The sequence below is a fragment of the Amphiprion ocellaris genome, chromosome 3 (genome assembly GCF_022539595.1).
Source record: "Amphiprion ocellaris isolate individual 3 ecotype Okinawa chromosome 3, ASM2253959v1, whole genome shotgun sequence".
In the NCBI taxonomy this organism is placed as follows: Eukaryota; Metazoa; Chordata; class Actinopteri; family Pomacentridae; genus Amphiprion; species Amphiprion ocellaris.
The window spans coordinates 37,056,405-37,076,707 of record NC_072768.1 but is presented as its reverse complement, the minus strand read 5'-3'; the positions used below and the strand labels follow the sequence as shown (position 1 = coordinate 37,076,707).

Below are 20,303 nucleotides of genomic sequence, written 5' to 3'. Positions count from 1 at the left end.
GGCAATCAAAAATAGGAAACGATTAGTAAAGTAGCATTTTTAGAGGAATAGGACTGCAGCTATAGATTATTTTAGTAATCAAGAATTCTATCGATTATCCTGGCCAGGAGTATTGTATGTATATAGTATAGTACAGTGGTATAGTACATATATAGTATAGTACAGTGGTATAGTACATATATAGTATAGTACAGTGGTATAGTACATATATAGTATAGTACAGTGGTATAGTACAGGGGTATTGTATGTATGTAGTATAGTACAGTGGTATAGTACATATATAGTATAATACAGTGGTATAGTACATATATAGTATAGTACAGTGGTATAGTACATATATAGTATAGTACAGGGGTATTGTATGTATGTAGTATAGTACAGTGGTATAGTACATATATAGTATAGTACAGGGATATTGTATGTATGTAGTATAGTACAGTGGTATAGCACATATATAGTATAGTACAGTGGTATAGTACATATATAGTATAGTACTGGGGTATTGTACATATATAGTATAGTACAGTGGTATAGCACATTTTGAGTCATTAAGGACCTTTTTTATAATTTCGGACACTTTTTAGTCCAGTTTTGAGTCTCTGCTCATCTTCTGTAGAAAGATGTTTCTCCATGCTGAATCTATCTTCCAACAACTTGCTCTGTTCACTGTTTCTGAGCCATGCTGCATTTATTTTATTCATCCAGTAGGCTGGATTTTCCTCAGTCTCTGTGGAAACACTGCCTGCAGTTCAACCAAATATTCACTGAATTTTCGTCACATGACTGTTGGTCACTGTTGTGCTGAGGAGCTCAGAAATTAATTTTTTTTGTTTTTAACAGAATCTCATGCAGATGTTTTATTTTTGGTAGATTTTTTGATGTAGAATGACTGGATTTTCACGAAACATCACAATTTTAAGCTTAGTGTCGGTTTTATTCTCTGACAGAACCGTTCCCATCACATGATGCATTCAAGGACCGTCCATGACTAGTTTCCCCATATCGTGCAAACGGTTTGTTAGAATAAGATATGTAGAATGAAACTTGTATTTGTAATTTGTAATCAGTAACCTGGTGTCTACTTTATGCATTGTTCAAATTCCCGATCTTCCCCTGAATGTTATTTATTTTAGAGATTTATCAGTCGTTGATGGCCAGCTATCAGCTACGGAAACTGAAAACTCTGCATTTTTTGACTGTTGGTCACACCTGAGGCAGCCATGGTTTGTCAGTTGCACCAAAGAGCACACATTTTTATGTATTAGAAAGAGGCGCAAACACTTCATTTTTCATTCATGTTTAAATTCGACATGCGAGATGAAGAGCTTTAGATGTAATATCCCAAATTTAAGCTTAGTTTTGGTATCCTTTTCCTGACCAAACCACATGTGGCACAAGATTAGTTTAAGGAGTTTCCGGTCTGGCTGATTAAAAGGTGTTTCTTTTGGCAATTTTTCAAAAAGATAAAAGGCCTTTTGATATGAAACACGTCTGCAGAAAGTTTGAGTCAGCAGCTTAACGGCAATCAAAAATAGGAAACGATTAGTAAAGTAGCATTTTTAGAGGAATAGGACTGCAGCTATAGATTATTTTAGTAATCAAGAATTCTATCGATTATCCTGGCCAGGAGTATTGTATGTATATAGTATAGTACAGTGGTATAGTACATATATAGTATAGTACAGTGGTATAGTACAGGGGTATTGTATGTATGTAGTATAGTACAGTGGTATAGTACATATATAGTATAGTACAGAGGTATAGTACATATATAGTATAGTACAGGGGTATTGTATGTATGTAGTATAGTACAGTGGTATAGTACATATATAGTATAGTACAGGGATATTGTATGTATGTAGTATAGTACAGTGGTATAGTACATATATAGTATAGTACAGGGATATTGTATGTATGTAGTATAGTACAGTGGTATAGTACATATATAGTATAGTACAGTGGTATAGTACATATATAGTATAGTACAGGGGTATTGTATGTATGTAATATAGTACAGGGGTATAGTACATACATAGTATAGTACAGGGGTATTGTATGTATGTAGTATAGTACAGGGGTATAGTACATATATAGTATAGTACAGTGATCGAATTACTTGAATAACCTGAGGAATCATTTCAGCCCTATAGAGGAGGAAAAGCTGAAATGACAAGATGCAATTTTACATTTATTCTTTTAAATTACTGCAAAAAATGTTGTTTCTCTTTTGCGCACTTGTATTTAGGATGCATGTTTCTGTATTTATTCAACAGAGAATGTATAGAATTCACTTGTGAGAACAAGACTGAGTCTAAATTTGATGTATTCTGTCGGTTCTTCATCGTGTTCTCCGTTGCTCCTCATCACAGACAGACCATCGAAGAAAGAAGAACCTTTCAAGGACGACCGAAGGAAGATGGACCCGTCTGGAGCTCCGCCTCGAGGAGGAAACCCGGTGCCCAGATCAGGACCTGGAAACAGGGGAGGCCACCCGGTGCACCCTCCACCCGGCTCCATGGGACCCCCAGGGAGCTACGGAGGTTCAGGTTCCCACAAAGACATCAAACTCACCCTCCTCAACAAGGTTACTATTGATCTTTCCTACGACATCTCCACCCAAATCCCCAAAAAATGTCAAAATTAGAGGTACAAGAGAAGTTAAAACCATTATGTGAGCACAAACTAGCATCGAGAGCACATTAGCTAACGTATACCAGCCCAAGTGGGATGTTTGAAGTAGAAATTATGATAAAATGTCAGTTTTTGGAGCCCTTGAAATGCTGACATTTAGAAAGATGACATCGTTTCTTCATCACACAGTTCTTCATGATGTCATATGTAAAACAGGTGCCTCACATTCCAGTTTTAACTATAAAACTGATACGATTAGTCAGTGCCTGAAATTAGGGGAAAGCCTAGATATGTTAAGTTAAATCTGCTCAGCATGATGTGAGCAGTTACAGCTGTAGATTGCTACATGTTAAGGGACAAACAATGTGGACTAAAATGTCATGTAGCTGCAGAGTCATGGTTGGACCTTTACCGTTGTTCCCTGTCAACAAAGTATTTTACAGAAAAGTAGTTTCAGAGTCAGCAGTTTTAAGATCCTTGTAATTAGAACTGTACTGATTAATGAATATGTTTTATTAATTTAAAAAATGTAAGAAAGAAATTCTCTGACTGTAGCTTCTTAAATGAATATTTTCTGGGTTCTTTCCTCCTTTATGACAGTAAAATGAGTATTCATGGGTTGTTGACTAAACAGGACATTTGTCATAATAATGCCAAACTTTTTTACTTTTTATTTGCTAAACATAATATGTAAATATTCCAAATAGTTCTGTAACTTTTATGAATAAACAAATCAATTAGGTTTCAAAAGTTAGAAGTGTTGAATAGCTAAAAATAGTGGATAAAACATTAATGAATAGCTCAAAGTTATGTGTTAGTGTCAGAAATTGAGTTTAAAGGATATTTTAAAATTGCTAAAATAGTTAAAATGGTAGATGAACAGTTGAAATAATTTGCTATTGGTTATAGATAAATGTAAACATTATACTAGTAAGTATATACTAAGCTAAACATAGTTAAAAATGATTAATAAGTGACTTACATAGCTGACAGACAGATAAATTGATGAAATACTGAACTAAAGGTAGTCGATTAATGCTGAAGGAGCTATGCTGAGCTAATTGTAAGTAATAAATGTCTGAAATAACTTAAAATGGCTGATAAACTGTTGAAGTAGTTGACTAATGGTAGTAGAAAAATAGTAGTGAAGTTATGCTAAGCTAAACATCACTAAAAGTGGTTGATTTGCTCATCTACATATTTTTGAATTTTACCACCAGCTATATATGTAGTATATTTAATGCCAGAGCTGTACACCATAGCAGTAAACTATAATCAGTTTCCATTTCAGTTGTACTTTGCATGTATCATCTGTCTTATCATGCATATATCAAACTGTGTGTTTTATGTCCCTTGTTGCCCCCCCACCTCTCTACCCCTCTACCTCTATCCCTCTACCTCTAACCCTCTACCTCTAACCCTCTACCTTTAATCCTCAACCCCTGTACCCCTGTACCCCTCTACCTCTACCCCTCTACCTCTACCCCTGTACCCCTCTACCTCTAACCCTCTACCCCTCTACCTCTTCTGTCCCTCTCAACCCGCCCGGCCAGCAGCAGATGGGTCCCCCCACATTACAGCCGGGTTCTGCTCAAGGTTTTTTTCCCTGTTAAAAGGGTGTTTTCCTTGCCACTGTCGCCTTTTGGCTGCTCTGGGGGTCAGGCATATGGGTTCTGTAAAGCATCTCGAGACAATTTGACTGTAATTGGCGCTATATAAATAAAATTGAATTGAATAGATAAATGGTTGAAGTAGCTCGCTAAAGGTAGCAAATGAATTGGGATATTATGCTAAGCTACACAGGGCTAAAAGTAATGAATAAACTGCTGAAGTATCAAAAGTCACAGATAAACAGTTGCAATAGTTAGCTAAAGGTAGTAGATAAATGGAAAAGAAGCTATGCTGAATAGAGCTTAAAGTAAGTAATAAATGGCTATAATAGCTAAAAGTGGTGGATAAACAGTTGGAATAGTTAGCTAAAAGTCGTAGAAAAGTGGTGGAGAAGTTTTGGTAAGTTAAGCATCACTGAAATTGGCAGATAAACGGGTAAAAAGTTAGCTAAAGGCAGTAGACAAATCCTTAGTACGTTGTGCTAGGCTAAATAGAGCTACAAGTAATGAATAAACTGCTGGAGTAGCTAAAAGTCACAGATAAACAATTACAATAGTTCGCTAAAGGTAATAGATAAATAGTGGAAGTTATGCTAAGCTAAACATAGCTTAAACTGAGTACTAACTGGCTGAAACTGACAGATAGCAAGTTGACGTCATTAGCTAAAGATAGTAGATAAATGGAGAAGCAGCTGTGCTACGCTAAAGTTAGCTTAAAGTAAGCAATGATAACTAAAAGTGGCAGATAAACAGTTGAAATAGTAAGCAAAAGGTAGTAGACAAATCCCTAGTACATTATACTAGGCTAAGCAGAGCTAAAAGTAATAAACAAACTCCAGAAGTACCTAAAAGTCACAGATAAACAATTGCAATAGTTAGCTAAAGGTAATCGATAACTGGTGGGGAAGTAGTGCTAAGCTAGGGTTAGCAAAACTAACCCTAGCTCTAAGCGCTATATATACACTGACAAGCATAATTAAACATAGAAGATAAATGGAGAAGATGCTGTGCAATGCTAAATGTAGCTTACAGTAATAAATGGCTAAAATAGCTAAAAGTGGCAGACAAACAATTTAAATAGTTAGCTAAAGGTAGAAAAATAGTGGTGGAGTTATGGTAAGCTAAACATCACTGAAATTGTGGAATAAATGATTTAAAAAGTTAGCTAAAGGTAGTTGATAAATTGTTAGTTATCCTAAGCTAAACAGGACTAAAAGTAATACGCTCAGCTATGCTAAATGTAGCCTAAAGTCAGTAACAAATGGCTAAAATAGCTAAAAGTCACAAATATACTGTTGCAGGTGTTAGCTAAAGATAATCAATAAATGATGGGGAAGTTATGCTAAACTAAACACACCCTGAACTGAGTAATAAATGACTGAAATGGATAAAGTGATGAATAGACAGTTGAAATAGTTAGCTAAATAGGCGAGATCAATGAGCGAGCTAGCTAGCTAGGTAGCCACTCTTGTTTTTTCATTCTGTTGTTTGTATTGCTGTCTCCTGGTGATCGATATTATTTTAGTTTTTATTGTTTTGACCCAATGACTGAATTCACCACATAATGTTAGCTACAGTTGCTAGTTAGGAGTTAGCATTAGCTAGCTTTGCCTCATCCATGAACTTGATTTCTGCCTGTCAGGTAATGATGGTAAAGACAACAACTCCCATGTTTCGTTGCTACTTCACAATGTCATCAAACTACATTTTTTTGTTATTATTTTGATAAAGAAACCCCTGGTTGCAGAAATTACTCACTGTGTCTTTAAATGTTTATTAAATCTGTTCATCGCTTAGAATTGCTGTCTTAACATGAGCTGTGTTTATTGTAATTGCTTGACTCAGTGTATTTTTATTTTCCAGGGGCAGGGAGACAAGGGCAACAGGAAGAGGTACCTTCCTTCAGACAAAGACCGGCCGGGGTCCCCCCTCAGCAAGAGGATGGCCATGTCTCCAGACAGAGGTGAAAGAACAGCTCATCGACCAGCAGCAGCATTTAACACAGTGGCAGCACTTTGGTTCCTCACAGCCTGCCGTTTTCAGTCATGTATCCGTGGGTACTCATGCGTGCAGGTTGTGTATATTTAAACAGGCTATGTTTTAATAAGATAAGGTGAGATAAGGACATTTTTTCTCCAGATATTGCTCAGAAAACAAAATTACATAACATTAGGAAGTACAGTGCCTTGTAGGAAGCAATAAAATATATTATGATACATTACTGAAACTAAATGATTGAGGCTGTAAAATAATAAAAAAAAAAGTAGGAAGTAGTGCTAGCAGTGACATTGGGGTAGTAAAATATTACACCTTAAATCTTGTATATGTAATAATAACTTCATTGATATAGCATCCTTAAGAACAGCTTTCACATATGATAAATGATAAGTCAAATGAATAATTAGCTAGATTAGCATGCATATCAAACAAAAGAACTGGACAGTTTAAAAATTAAAGAATAAGATTGAAGGTTAAATGTTAGAAATTTAAAAATTTGACAATTAAAGATGACATCATGTATTACTGCAACAATTAATTGATTAGTTGCTATTTTGATAATCAATCCGTCAGTTTGATTAAAAAAAATTAAAAAGTCCAAATTCCCTGTTTGTAGATTTGGACCTAAAACAAGTCACAATTTAGAATTTTATTAAAATATTTTTACTCCGCGGTGGAGTTATGTGACGATTGGTGTTGGTTTGTCTGCCTGTCTGTCTGTTTGTCTGTCTGTTCGCAACATTACTCAAAAATGGACCAACGGATTTGAATTACCATAATTTCCAGACTATTGAGCGCACCTGAATATAAGCCACACCCACTAAATTTAAAAAGAAAAAAGTTTTGTACATATATAAGCCGCACCTGACTATAAGCCAAAGGTGTCCACGTTGTAACATGAGATATTTACACAGAAAATTTTTTTTTATTGCTTTTAATTAAATATATTTTTTTCCAGACAGTGCCTGTAACACGGCAGTAAGACGCATAGAGTCAGTTCACGCTGCAGACTCCAACGTCTCACCACTGATTCATTGATATCAAGCTTACGTACAGCAGCTCTATTTCCTTCAACAGGCAGATCGGTTGCCTTTAACTTAAAAGCTGTGTTACCGACCCAATTCTGCCGGCCGCCGAACCGTGGGGTAGCGCTAGCCCGCTTAGCTTAGCTTGGCTCGTTATTGGTAACCCCCAGATGTAAGTCTGGACAGACTTTGCAGGGGGAGAACGAGGCACTTTATTAAACCAGCAGCAACTGTCCACACTTACAGTTCATCCAGGGAACACTGGCTTCTCACACTTGTTCTGTATAACTGGCTGTATCATCATGGTGCATCTCACTATGCCTCCACTTCCACACTCGTCTCTGCAACACACACACCTGCAGCGCTCCTCCTCACATCACACTCACACACACACACACACACGCACACACATACATACACCGCAACCTGCCGAGGTTAAAGGAGAACAGGTCTGGCCTGCAACAGCTGCATCATATGCATTTCTTCGTGTGTTTTCCATGATGAGGGTGTGTGCATGAAGCGCAAAATGACTGATTTGAAGAATTTAGTGTGTGTGTTTGATTTAATTCAAACAGTGTCATTGGTCCACTGTGACCTGTTCGGTAATTTTATTGGTCTGATGTGACGAGGCTAAACGTATTGCCGGCATGAAGCTCGCACGTAAAAAGCTATACATTAGCCGCATCGTTGTATAAGCCGCAGGGTTCAAAGCGTGAGAAAAAAGTAGCGGCTTATATTCCAGAAAGTACGGTACTTTTTCAGAGAAGGTCAGAAATGATACAAGGACCAAGTGACTAGATTTTGGCAGTGATGCAACTTATAGTCTGGATCCACGGATTTATTAAAGATTTCTGTATCATTGCGAGATAGTGACACTGTAACTATGACAACAAGTGAACATACATCAGCTGCCTGCTGACGATCACACGACTGTGATCCTACTACAAATTGATCATTGAGGACTTATCAGGACTTATCCATCACAAATGATACAATTAACAATTGATTAAATTGTGGGGGTGTTTCTGAGTCCCATCAATTCCTGCCACCTGTTACATATTTAGATCACGTGATTCTCTATCCGTACATAACGTACACATGTATAACACACGCCTGTGCTCAGTGCAAGGTCACTTTGTGAGTACATCTATATTAAATGGACACATTCTATGATGCCGTGATTTCTGCCACAAATTTTGTCAAGATTTCTTCCGTCAGAAATGATACGACTGAGCAACCTTGGCAGAGTACTGCGCTCTGAGTGCTTTTCTTGTTTATTTTACAGCATGTCCACTACAGTGGACAGTGAACGATTAAAAGCAAAAAAATAAGAGCCACACTTCTAAATAAAAATAGGCTGACAAGAAAACTAGAATGTCAGTCCATGTTCTAATGAAACTTAAAAAAAAAATAAACAGAACATAAATTAAACTCGACAGTCAGGAGGCCGGAGTTTTGCCTCAGGTTGAAACCAAAGTTCCCCTCATCCTACCCAGTCACATGACATATCATTGGAAAGACCGGGATGTCCTCTATTAAGCAAATAAGGATTTAGTAGGGTAGCTCAAATGAGTCAAAAGATATTGGTAACTAGAAAAGCACTCAGAGAGAGCAGTACTCCGCCTCAGTCGTCGTATCATTTCCAATGGATGAAATCTTTAATAAAAAAATGACCTTGCACTGAGCACAGGCGTGTGTTATACATATGTACGTTATATAGGGATACCGGATCACGTGACCTAAATATGTAGCAGGCAGCTGACGTAGTGTTCACTTGTTGTCATGGTTACAGTGACGCCGTGCCGCTATCTCACAATGATACAGAAATCTTTAACAAATCCATAGATCCAGACTATAAGCTGCATCACTGCCAAAATCTAATCAGTTGGTCTTTGTGTCATTTCTGACCTTCCCTGACAATTTCATCCCAATCCGTTAGTCCGTTTTTGAGTAATGTTGCTAACAGACAGACAGACGGACAGACCAACAGCAATCATCACATAAATCCACCGCATTCCTTGACAGAGTAAAAAAAAGTCAACTACAGAAGACATAAATGAATGGCCCCGTATTTATATTAGCTAACAGTATGAAAGAAAACCTAAAGCAGTTCTTTGTTTTATTGAGCTGTTAAAATTCTTTTGAGGAACTATGTCTGTACTGTAATTATTTATGATAATGTTATATATATGTGTTGCTGTATTTTTATTTTGAAAGACCAAAATCTGTTTATTTACCTCAACATTATTGATTGAGCTGAAAATGGTGCGTTGTAGACGAGAAACTTTTCATTAAACTCCTCTGCATCAGGTTTTCATTTGAGCTCTTCACTTTCAGTGTTTTTATGGACTAACGCGTCACAGAAGTCTCTGTGGTCTCACTACTTCTTGTTCCCGTTGTGATTTGGAAGTACTGTGTGCGGCTGTGAAAACCAAAGTTCATTAACGAACACATCCTAATTTACTGCCCCGAGAAGTGGAAGTAAAAACATTCCATGAAAACTACTAACAGCTGTTGAGAGATTTCACCTCCTGGTGTACTCTAACGTCCTCCTCAACTCTCAAACTGGTGTGTTTCAGGACGTGATAAGAGGATACCCGGCCGACCCCCGCTGTCCCCTCGAATGGACCGGCCCAGAGGCCAGGGGCCCCGACCGATGCCCCCCCAGGGAGACAGGTTGGTTCAACCCTCTGCATGCTTTATTATTGCAGGCAAACTTTGATAATCATCCTTGTCAACGCTCATCTGGAAGTGTGGAAATTCTAAAGTCATCTGTTCTGCCCAATACCTCGTCCTTATCAGCTGCAGGGATCATGGTGACTCCGGCCAAACTCATCAGGGTTTTCAGAGAGCGAAGTGTCACCGCAAGGGTTTAACCAAAAATGAGGAACACGCCGCAAAAGTGGAAGCAGACAGATATTAAAGCAGCTCTGCTTGTGTTGTAATATTCACTGTCTCTTGCACAAAATCCCCACCACGAAACAGGTGCTTTGTGATACAGTGGATTTCGGTTCAGATCCTGCGATAAACAAAAAGATGTTGACATCTCGAATGACTAATTTTGAGTCATGCGCTCGTGAGCTGAAACAATATGCACTTTAGTCAGGAGATGTCATAATGTCTGGATTCATTGGTATATATTTTTCACCATTGTTTAAGGCCTAAAGCTCATACAGATCTTTGAAGTAGGCCTATATTATCAACAACAATAACTAGAAAAGCACTCGGAGACCGCAATACTCCTCCAAGGCTGCTCAGTGGACGTATCATTTCCGACGGATGAAATCTTTCATAAAAAATGACCTTGTGCTGAGCACAGGCATGTGTTCTGCATGTGCATGTAATGTATGGATACCGAATTGCGTGTAAATTACTCTTATAAAGGTCTGTCAATCAGTTCATCACTTTTGGCAAGCCTTTGTTTTGCTACTGTTAAAATACCCGTTCCCTCCATGATTTTATTTTGAAGACGTATTTTTAATGGTACAAGCTTTTATTTTGTCACCATTCCAGCAGCACAGGAAGTGTTTATCTAAGAAGCGGTTTCTTGACATGACGAAGACGCTGCCGGAAAATTCACATAAAGATGAAAGAAAACTGTTCCACGCTGTTGCTAGCAAAGGATGTGTCTAAACTTAGAAGCAGCTGCAATGGAGACAAACTCTTGCAGTGTTTCCTGAAGACAGGAGTGAAGGACAGAAAGATGAAGTAGTTAGCTAAAGGTAGCAGATAAATGGTGGTGATATTTTGATAAGCTAAACGTTGCTAAGATGGTAGATAAACCATTGAAATAGTTAGCTAAAGACAGGAGATAAGTGGGGAAAAACTATGCTAAGCTAAATTAAGGATACAACTGATGAAACAAAACTGAGAGTCCTGGATTTTTTTTTTTTAAAAAGCTAATAAGAGTGGATCAAAAGTATTGTAATTAATGTATTTTATCAGTGGTATTAACTCCAGTTTATAAACAGTGTAAAACATGATTAGTTGTGCAAATCAGAGAGTTCTTCATGTGTCAGTGTTGTGAGATACATCAACACAACAGGCTGCTTTCAAAGATAGAAATAGTTATTGGACGATACTGAAGGAGGACAGTCATGAGTTTTTACTCTCATTCTGTTTATATTTAGTTATTTCTCCTTTTGTATTGACTCATGTCGTACCATGAGAGTAAAACCTGACTCATTGCTTCTCTTTCTAGAAAGCGTCCTCTGTCTCCGCCCCCCAAGTCATCTGGAAAAGGCCCGGCGACACCGTCAGGGAAGCCGGCCGCCCCGGGCTCGGCTTCGGCCACTGCCTCCGGTTCCGGCTCGGCGTCGGGCTCCGGCAAACCCAGCAACACACTGTCCCGCCGCGAGGAGCTCCTGAAGCAGCTGAAGGCCGTGGAGGACGCCATCGCCCGGAAACGAGCCAAGATTCCCGCCAAATAATCGGCCGCTCGCCCCTCGCCTGGTTCTGCCTGCACGGCGTCGGGAGGGTCGGAGCGTCGGTCCGCCGCCTCCCCCCAGCGGACGTGTAAAAATGTTGTATGGTTCTTGTATAAAAGGCTGTTGTGTAAGTGAACAGGAAGTGGCTGCCACGAAAACCATCATGTGCTTGGTCGCCCTCAGAGAAGATCCGTTTTCGGAGCGCCGTTCGCTCCCTTTGACAGTTTACCTCACAACGGAGACGAGGGAGGGACGACTCAGGAATCGGAGGAGAGGATCACTTGTTGCTCACTTGGTTCCTTCAGTAGAAAAGGAAGCATCTTCCTCGCGTGGCGTGACGAGTAACAGATTTATACACGTTGAACCTTGCGTCTGTCTTTCTCTGCCCCCTTTTATCGTCGTCTTCTCGCGTCTCTTCCTTAGTTTTCCTCAGTGTGGAGTGGTGTGACTGTCCCGACAGGCTTCACAGCGCTTCTTTGTATGAATCTAAGCTTCAGCTTCTGTATTCTGGGCTCCAGCGACCATCACAAGCAGAGGTTTTGTTCATCTTCACACCAACGACTCGTTCTGTGTTCGGGCAGCGTCGCACTTTGTACAAAAATAACAACTCATCGAGATTCTTTCAAGCGTATGATTATAGACAACAGTGATGTGAAGTATTGCTCTTCTTTCTTTTTTTTTTATCTCCTGCATTTTGTTTTATTAGCTCTTCAAGTGATAAACTGATGTTTAATTTGTGTCACATTTTTAGTTGGAGGAGCCTGAGAGGTGGAACGGGGACATTTAGAGACAAGATTTGTCTTGCTTTTGTGACAAAAGCCTTCCAAATAAACTATTTTGATAAAGCGAAGGTCCCTCGCTTGGTTATTGTCTGACTTGCAGCGTGAAAGGAGAAGCAGTTTAAACAAACAAGCACAGTCAAGTGGAATTCACTGTTTACACAAAGCTATTGTTGGCAACTGATCTGTTGTAATTTTAATCTTTTCTACTCAGAGTTGCATCAGTGTTGTGAAACACCGGTTTCACTCCACTGTCATTTCCTAATAAAAGATACATCTTGCTTGTAGTCATCATAGTGTTGCACGACTTCCTCTGCAAGTTCGAGCACCTCAGGAAACACTGCATTCATGACCCACAGGGGATGAACCCTGGCTGACAGTACTGTGTGGTTGTTGATGGCTTTTATCTGAAGGTTATCATTTAGCAGACACTTTTATCCAAAGCGATGTACATCTGAGAGTAGATCCAACACAAGCGAGGAGCTAGTCAGGGGAAAGCAACCTGGATAAGTGCCATAGAACAAGTTCATCCTGGGAATGCTATTTGTTAGCCCAGGAATGGTAGCAACAAGCCTGGAGATGCTAGAGACTAGCCTAAGAAGGCCAACTGTTAGCTTTAGAATTCAAGTTGCTAGTCCAGGAATGCTAGTAGCTAGCCTAGTAATTGTGGATTTCCAGTTGTCAGCCCAAGAATTTTAGCTTTGGAATTCCAGTTGCTAGCCCAGGATTGCTAGTTGCTAGTCTAGGAATGACGGTTGTTAGCCCCTTAATGCTACCTGCTCACCACAGACTACTAGTAGCTAGCCTTGGAATGCCAGTTGTTGGCCTATGAAGGCTAGTTGTTTGCCTTAAAATGCCAATTGCCATAGGACCGCGGCGCCTACAGGCAGTGCGGACGTAATGGGATTTTTTTTTATTTTTTTTGCTTTCTATCAAGTACAAAGGTGTCCAGTAAAGGTTTTTAGTCTTAAAGACTGAAAGTTGCATAAGGTGAAATTTTTATTGCATTCTGTATTTGTTATTACTTAAAGGAGTTAAGGTGTGAAGACATTTACTCAGCACCGTCAACTAGTTAGCCTATTAACTTCACAAGCCAGTGAGAATTAGACCTAAATGCTACGTGCCACCAGGAACCAACAGTCATTCAAAAAGCTTCACCCCCGTCACTGCTTCCAGGTGAAATGTTCAGAATTACCAGCAGCCTCACACTCCACCAGGTTTATTTACTTTATACAGCCGCTTCTGCTAAACTCTGAAAAGAGTCAAAATTCACCAGATGTTTTATTGTTGACTGTAGGAGTGAACACAAGAGTCTTCATGCACTCCCAGCATCTGATGCACTGAACACCCAGCGAATTATTTTCATCATTGATGGCCATGTCCTCACAAGAACAGGAAAATTCTTTGTGTTAGCACATTGTGCAACTAACAATGTGGCTAACAATGCTATTAGCTTTGATCAGCTTTGTAACTGTGGAGCATTATAGTTTGAAGCCAATAAAAAATAAGTAATATATAGTTAAAAGTATTACATAAACTTTTTAAATAATCAGCTAATTGTAGTGCGTAAGTGGTTCAAATAATTATCAAAAAGAAAGCTGTGTTGACTAGCTAAAAATGGAGAAATATAATGATTAATTGCATAAAGGTATGCACAAATTACTAAAATGAAGCTAAAAGTTAACTAAAAATGTCTGAAATAGCTTAAAATAGCAGATAAACAGTTGAAGTAGCTAAAGGATGTATATAAATAGTTATATGTTTTTGTCAGTTTTTGTCTGTGCTAATTTTGTGTTTCTTTGGTGTTGTTTCATGTCTCTTTGATGTTGTTTTGTCTCTTTGTCTTCATTTTTTTTGCTTTTTGTGGTTGTGTTGCATCTCTTTGATGTTGTTTTGTGTCTGAGAATTTTTTGTGTTTATTTGGTGTTGTTTCATGTCTTTCTGTTGTCGTTTTGCGTCTCTGTGGACATTATTGTTTTTTTGTGATCGTTTGTGTCACCTGGATGTCGTTTCATGTCTCTTTGATATCATTTTGTCTCTTGGTTGTTTTTTGTCTCTTTGTGGTTGTTTTGCATCAGTTTGTTATTTTTTGTAAGACCAGAGAATGCTGCACCTAATACCAGATAATGAGAGGTGGGGAGGTTATTTTGCAGTTGAACAGCAGCTCTGGGGACGCACTTCGATATTTTTCCTTCTCTAAACCAGTGATCTGTTATGATTTCATGTTCTAGCAACGTTTCCAATATTGCCTGACTGACTGGAACTATCTTTATCAGAAGCAGCTCCGGCACGTCTTCACGTTCATTTTATTTTGTTTTATGTTGTGTATTTCCAGATTCCTGGAACCACTCAGCGTCCCGTATAAATAGGTTGGTAGATTCTGTGTTCAGAGTTCATACCAGCGTTGCATCAACATCAGCTGGCAGGACTTAAGGAGGAAATGTTACATAACCCCGTCTGACCGCATTCTAACACGTGCAACAAATTGAAAGTAAAGCTCTGTGCTAAAAGTCAGGCCAATGTTCTCCATCTGGACGAGTCCCAAGTCACCCTCAAACAGCTGCACAGAGGGAGGACGAGTGCGACTTGGAGTTGACCTTCAGTGTGCTTGCTAGTGGTTTGAACTGAGGCTGCAGTTCCTCCGTCAGAATCCAGGAATTTTCCAGGAAACAGGATCTTTACTGAAGTTGGTTGAGAAAGTTCCAACTTCTGTCTGAGAATTCACCAGCTGAGTTTAATTTACAGCAGCTTGAAGCACCTTCATCTCAGGAATCAGCGTTTTTATGGTAATAATGTGCAAATTATCAGTTTACAAGTCACAAGTCCAGTCCCGAGTCAAGACCAACAAGTCCCAGTTCAAGTTCTTAGTCAAGACCAACAACAAATCCATCGTTAAATCCCAAGTCAAGACCAGCAGTTCTAAAGTCAAAACCCACAAGTCCATAGTTAAGTCGTAAATCACCACCAAGAAGTCCACAGTGGAGATAAACAAGTCCCAAGTCATCAAATTCCAGGTTAGGGCCAGCAGATCCAAACTCTTAAGTCCCAAGTCAACACTTACATATCCAATGTCAAGTCCCACGATGGGACCAACAAAAGTCCTGAGTCAAATCCTAAATGAGGACCAGCATTCCCCATCACAAGATTCAAGTCATATCCCAAGTCTTAAACACGTCATTATGAGGTGCTTGTGAAATTACCGTCATTTAAACCGTCTTGTCTCTCTTTGTTGTCTTTTTGATGTTGTTTGTTGTTTGTTTTTGGTTCTTCTTTTGTCTCTTTGTTGCCGTTTTGCATCTCTATGTGGTCTTTTTTGTCTTTTTGTGGTTGTATTGTGTCTCTGTGGTCGTTTCACGCGTCTTTGTGGTTGTTCTGCATGTGTTTGGGGTCATGCTTCATCTTATTGTGGTGTAAATACAGACGAAGAGACACAAAGCAAGCAGAAATAAGCTCGTCTTTCTGGACTAAAACCTCGGTTCAGGTGTCGTTTTCCACCAGCTGTAGTTTCCCAGGAAGCTCAGCCTCTGGTGTGTTTTGGTCTGTAGATGCTTCTCAGCGCTAGATGCCTCCAGAAGGGGCTGACCAGTGGAAAGTTAAGTGTGAATGCCCCTGTAGATAAGAGGACATTCCTGTCTTCTGATAGACGATGGTACGCAGTGACCAGATTTACGCATGACAGCAGAAATCTGAGCCAAAAACAAACAGACATGGTACTTTTCTGTCTCCTATCAGTTAGTTAATCTACAAACACGTTTCAAGTTGGTGTGTTCGACCAAAACATGCAACAAGAACAGCAGCAGCTTCAGCTCTTTGTTAAACCTCATTACTTTGAGCTTTAAATGCTATTCTGTTTTCACACGTGGAATATAAATATCTGATTTATTTCACACAGTAATTTAAGGCATTTAAATAGGCATTGACAGTTAAATATCACATCAAATATGCATTATTCATATTATTTACTAATAGCAGGAGCTTCTGATGTAATAAATACTGATTGTAGTTAAAATTGTGATGCATAAATACATTAAAAAGACTACAGATGATGAGACTACACACAGTAGGCAGCTGTAGGCTATTTTAGGTCTGGTTTTGCATCGCTAGGGGTTTTTTTGTCTCTTTGTGCTTAATTGTGGCTGTCGTGTCTCTTTGTGGTTGTTTTGTGTCTATTTGCGGTTGTTTTGTGTCTCTTTGTGGTCGTTTTGTGTCTCTTTGTGGTCGTTTTGTGTCTCTTTGTGGTTGTTATAGTCTATTTGTGGTACTTTTGTGGTCTATTTGATTTGTTGTGTCTCTTTTGTGTTGTTTGTGTCTTTATATTGTTATTCTGTGTCTTGTAGTCATTGTGTGTCATTTTGCATCTCTTGGCGGCTGTTTTGTGTCTCTGGTGTCATTTTGTAATAATTATCTGCCTCTTTGTGAACATTTTGCTTGATGTGATTTTGGTCATTTGGTTGTTTTGTATCTCTGTGATGTCATTGTGTGGCTCTTTGATGTTGTTTTGTGTCTTTTTCTGGTTGTTTTCTGTCTCTTCGTGGTTGTTTCTGTCTCTTTGTGGTTATTTTTCATCTCTGTTGTCAGTTTTTTGTCTCTGTGGTTATTTTCTGTCTCTTTGTGGTTATTTTCAGTCCCTTTGTGGTCCTTTTTTGTATCTTTGTGGTTGTTTTTTGTGTCTCTTTGTGGTCCTTTTTGCCTCTGTGGTGTTTGTTTGTGTCTTTACAGTCATTTATGGCCTCTGTGGTTATTTTTTGTCTCTTTGTGGTTGTTTCTGTCTCCTTTGCGGTCATTTCTGTCTCTTTGTGGTTATTTTTCATCTCTTTGTGGTCCTTTTGTGTCTTTTTGTGGTCATTTTGTGTCTGTGTCATCCATTCTTTATTCCTGGCCACTGCACTTATGACTCTGGTCCAATAGAAACAAATGAGGCAGCAGTTTCATTAATGAATTGATGAATTTATGGCTCAAAGTCCGTTGGAGGAGGTGGGGGTTGATAGACGGGTCATTTTTACACAGTAACCAACATTCCTTGAACCGGATTCAGTTTTTTTTCTGGAGTTGGCATCCAGCAGCTTGTTGTTGGTTTGCAGTTTCACACACTTCAGCAGAAACGTCCAGTTACATGTTTCACATCAGAGAATAAAAGGATAAAAGCAATAATGTCTGAGTGACTGTACACCAGCTGCAGGTGAAGCTAATGGATAACTGAGGTGGGAATAGTGAATAGTCTGTGGTGTCATTTTGTGGTAATTTTTGCCTCTTTTTGATCATTTTGCATATACTTGCTGTCATTTTGTGACACTTTTTCATTGATTTATGTCTCTCTGGTGTCATTTTGTGTCTCTTTGGGGTCATTTTGCAATTCTTGTGGTTGTTTTGTGTCTCTATGGCATCACTTTTTTCTCCATGGGGTTGTTTTGTGTCTGTTTGTGATCATTTTGTTTCGCTTTAACGTTGTTTTGCGTCTCTGTGGGGTCGTTTCTGTTTTTTTGTGGTTGTTTTGCGTGGCTTTGTGTTCATTTTTTGCCCACTTGTGGTCATTTTACATCTCTTTGTGGTTGTTTTGTGTCATTTTGTGGTAATTTTTTGTTACTTTTGTGGTCCATGTTCCACCTGTTTGTGGGTGTTTCCTGTCTGTGGTGTCATTTTGTGGTATTTTTTGCCTCTTTTTGATCATTTTGCATATGCTTGATGTCATTTTGTGTAACTTTTTCATTGATTTATCTCTCTCTAGTGTCAGTTTGTGTCTCTTTGTGGTCATGTTGCAACTCATTGTGGTCATTATGTGTCCCTCTGGTGTCATTATTCTGTGTCCTCCTGTTCATTTCATGTCTCTTGTGTCGTTTCGTATCTGTCTGGTTTTGTTTTTTGTGTTTTGCTGTGGTCATCAGGTGTCTCTTTGGTGTTGTTTTGCATCTCTGGTGTTGTTTCTGCATCTTTGTGATCATTTTCTGTCTGTTTGTGACCATTTTGTGTCTCTCTGGTGTCAAACTGTCCTTCAATATTATTCTCTTCACCTATCAGTGTTTTTTTGTGTGTTTTAGTTGATTGATGTTTGACAAAAACAAACACTGGAACTTTTAACACTTTTATTTTGAAAGGTGTGAGCTAGGAGGAAACAACGGGGAACCGAGGAAACTACCAGGAATCCTGCTGGCTGCAGATTTTTTCCATTAAATATAAACAAAACACATTGTTCCATTAGTGCTGCTGAGGCCAACAGGAACTGCAGAATTACAACAACGAAAATGAGCAACTTAAAGTAAAAAAACAACAGAAAACATGACACGTGGTGGAAACGACTGGAAGTTGTTTTAATAGCTGTATTGTGTTATTGTGGTGGATGTCTTGTTTCCACTGGTGGAAATCCAAAAGCAGAAGCTCATAAACCTCCTGGGTCGGTTACTGATTGATCAGGAGGCTTCACTTTCAGGGGTTTTTGTTTCTTTTTTGCTGCTTTTGGTCCTTAAAACAGTTTAAATCATAGTTTATAACCAACTGTACCGAAACTCAGATAAAGAAAAATTCCCCCAAATTGAGAGAAACTTTAGAAAGAGCAACTCTCTGAAAAATAGACAGTATTTAAAAACTGATTCTGTTCTAATAATGACATTTTTCTGTTGCTTTTTGTTCTTTTATTGCAAATAATTATGTTATGATTAATTCATTTACAACTGAAGTCTCTGAACTTTGGACTAAATCTGTTTGTGGCCATTTTGCATCTCTGGTTTCACTTTGTGTCTCTTTGTGGTTATTTTGTGTCGCTGTGGTTATTTTCTGTCTCTTTGTGTTCATTTTGTGTCTCTTTGTGATTATTTTGTGTCTCTTTGTGTTCATTTTCTGTCTCTTTGTGGTTATTTTGTGTCTCTTTGTGGCTGTTTTGTGTCTCTTTTTGGTTGTTTTGTGTCTCTTTGTGTTAATTTTCTGTCTCTTTATGGTTATTTTGTGTCTCTGTGGTTTCGCTTTGTGTCTCTTTGTGGTTGTTTTGTGTCTCTTCATGTTAATTTTCTGTTTCTTTATGGTCATTTTGTGTCTCTTTGTGGTTATTTTGTGTCTCTTTGTGGTTGTTTAGTGTATCTGTGGTTGCTTTGTGTCTCTTTGTGGCCTTTTTCAGCCTAGCCTGTTTGATGTCATTTTGTCTTTCTGTGGTCATTTTGTGGTTATTTTGTGTCTCTTTGTGGTTATTTTGTGTCTCTTTGTGGTTATTTTCTGTCTCTTTGTGGTTGTTTTGTGTTTCTTTGTGATTGTTTTGTGTATTTGTGGTTGTTTTGTGTCTCTGTGTTTGTTGTGCGTCTCTTGTGATCATTTTCTGTCTCTTTGGTGTTGTTGTGTGGTTAAATACTCTCTGTGATAAACAGACTGATCGGTTTCTAATCAGTGTTCTATCAGCTGCAGCACCATCAGTGTAAAACTGACTCAGCATTAAATCAGGACCAAACTTTAAAATATATTTATGCGATTTCAGCATCATACGCTGAATACATGCAGGTTCCCATGACAACACAAAGCAAACAGTTTGACTACTGTAACTGCACGGCTTCAGTGGGACTATTAACGTACAGATGATATGGTTTGCAGATAAAACCTGAGTCTGGAAAAGAAGACATGAAAGAGAGGTGCTTCTTACAGCTAATTTAAATCCCAAACTCTGAAGAGAAGCTCTGCAGCATCAGTTACCGTGGAGATCTAGCTGTGCAGCATCAGTTACCATGGAGATCTAGCTGTGCAGCATCAGTTACCGTGGAGATCCAGCTGTGCAGCATCAGTTACCGTGGAGATCTAGCTGTGCAGCATCAGTTACCGTGGAGATCTAGCTGTGCAGCATCAGTTACCGTGGAGATC

At 38.9% G+C, this 20,303-nt stretch overlaps 1 protein-coding gene across 3 annotated transcripts in view; it reads left to right on the top strand.

Annotated features, from left to right (window-relative positions):
* The window catches only part of zc3h18 (zinc finger CCCH-type containing 18), a 59,125-nt gene extending 46,584 nt beyond the window's left edge, over window positions 1-12,541 (top strand). For all 3 annotated transcript variants that reach the window (XM_055009291.1, XM_055009292.1, XM_055009290.1), the window contains exons 16-19: window positions 2,370-2,584; window positions 6,105-6,204; window positions 9,844-9,940; window positions 11,466-12,541. In XM_055009291.1, the coding sequence (XP_054865266.1) occupies window positions 2,370-2,584; window positions 6,105-6,204; window positions 9,844-9,940; window positions 11,466-11,694 (641 nt within the window). In that variant the 3' untranslated portion in view covers window positions 11,695-12,541. The remainder of the gene's footprint in view (window positions 1-2,369; window positions 2,585-6,104; window positions 6,205-9,843; window positions 9,941-11,465) is intronic.
* Window positions 12,542-20,303: the final 7,762 nt, after the last annotated feature.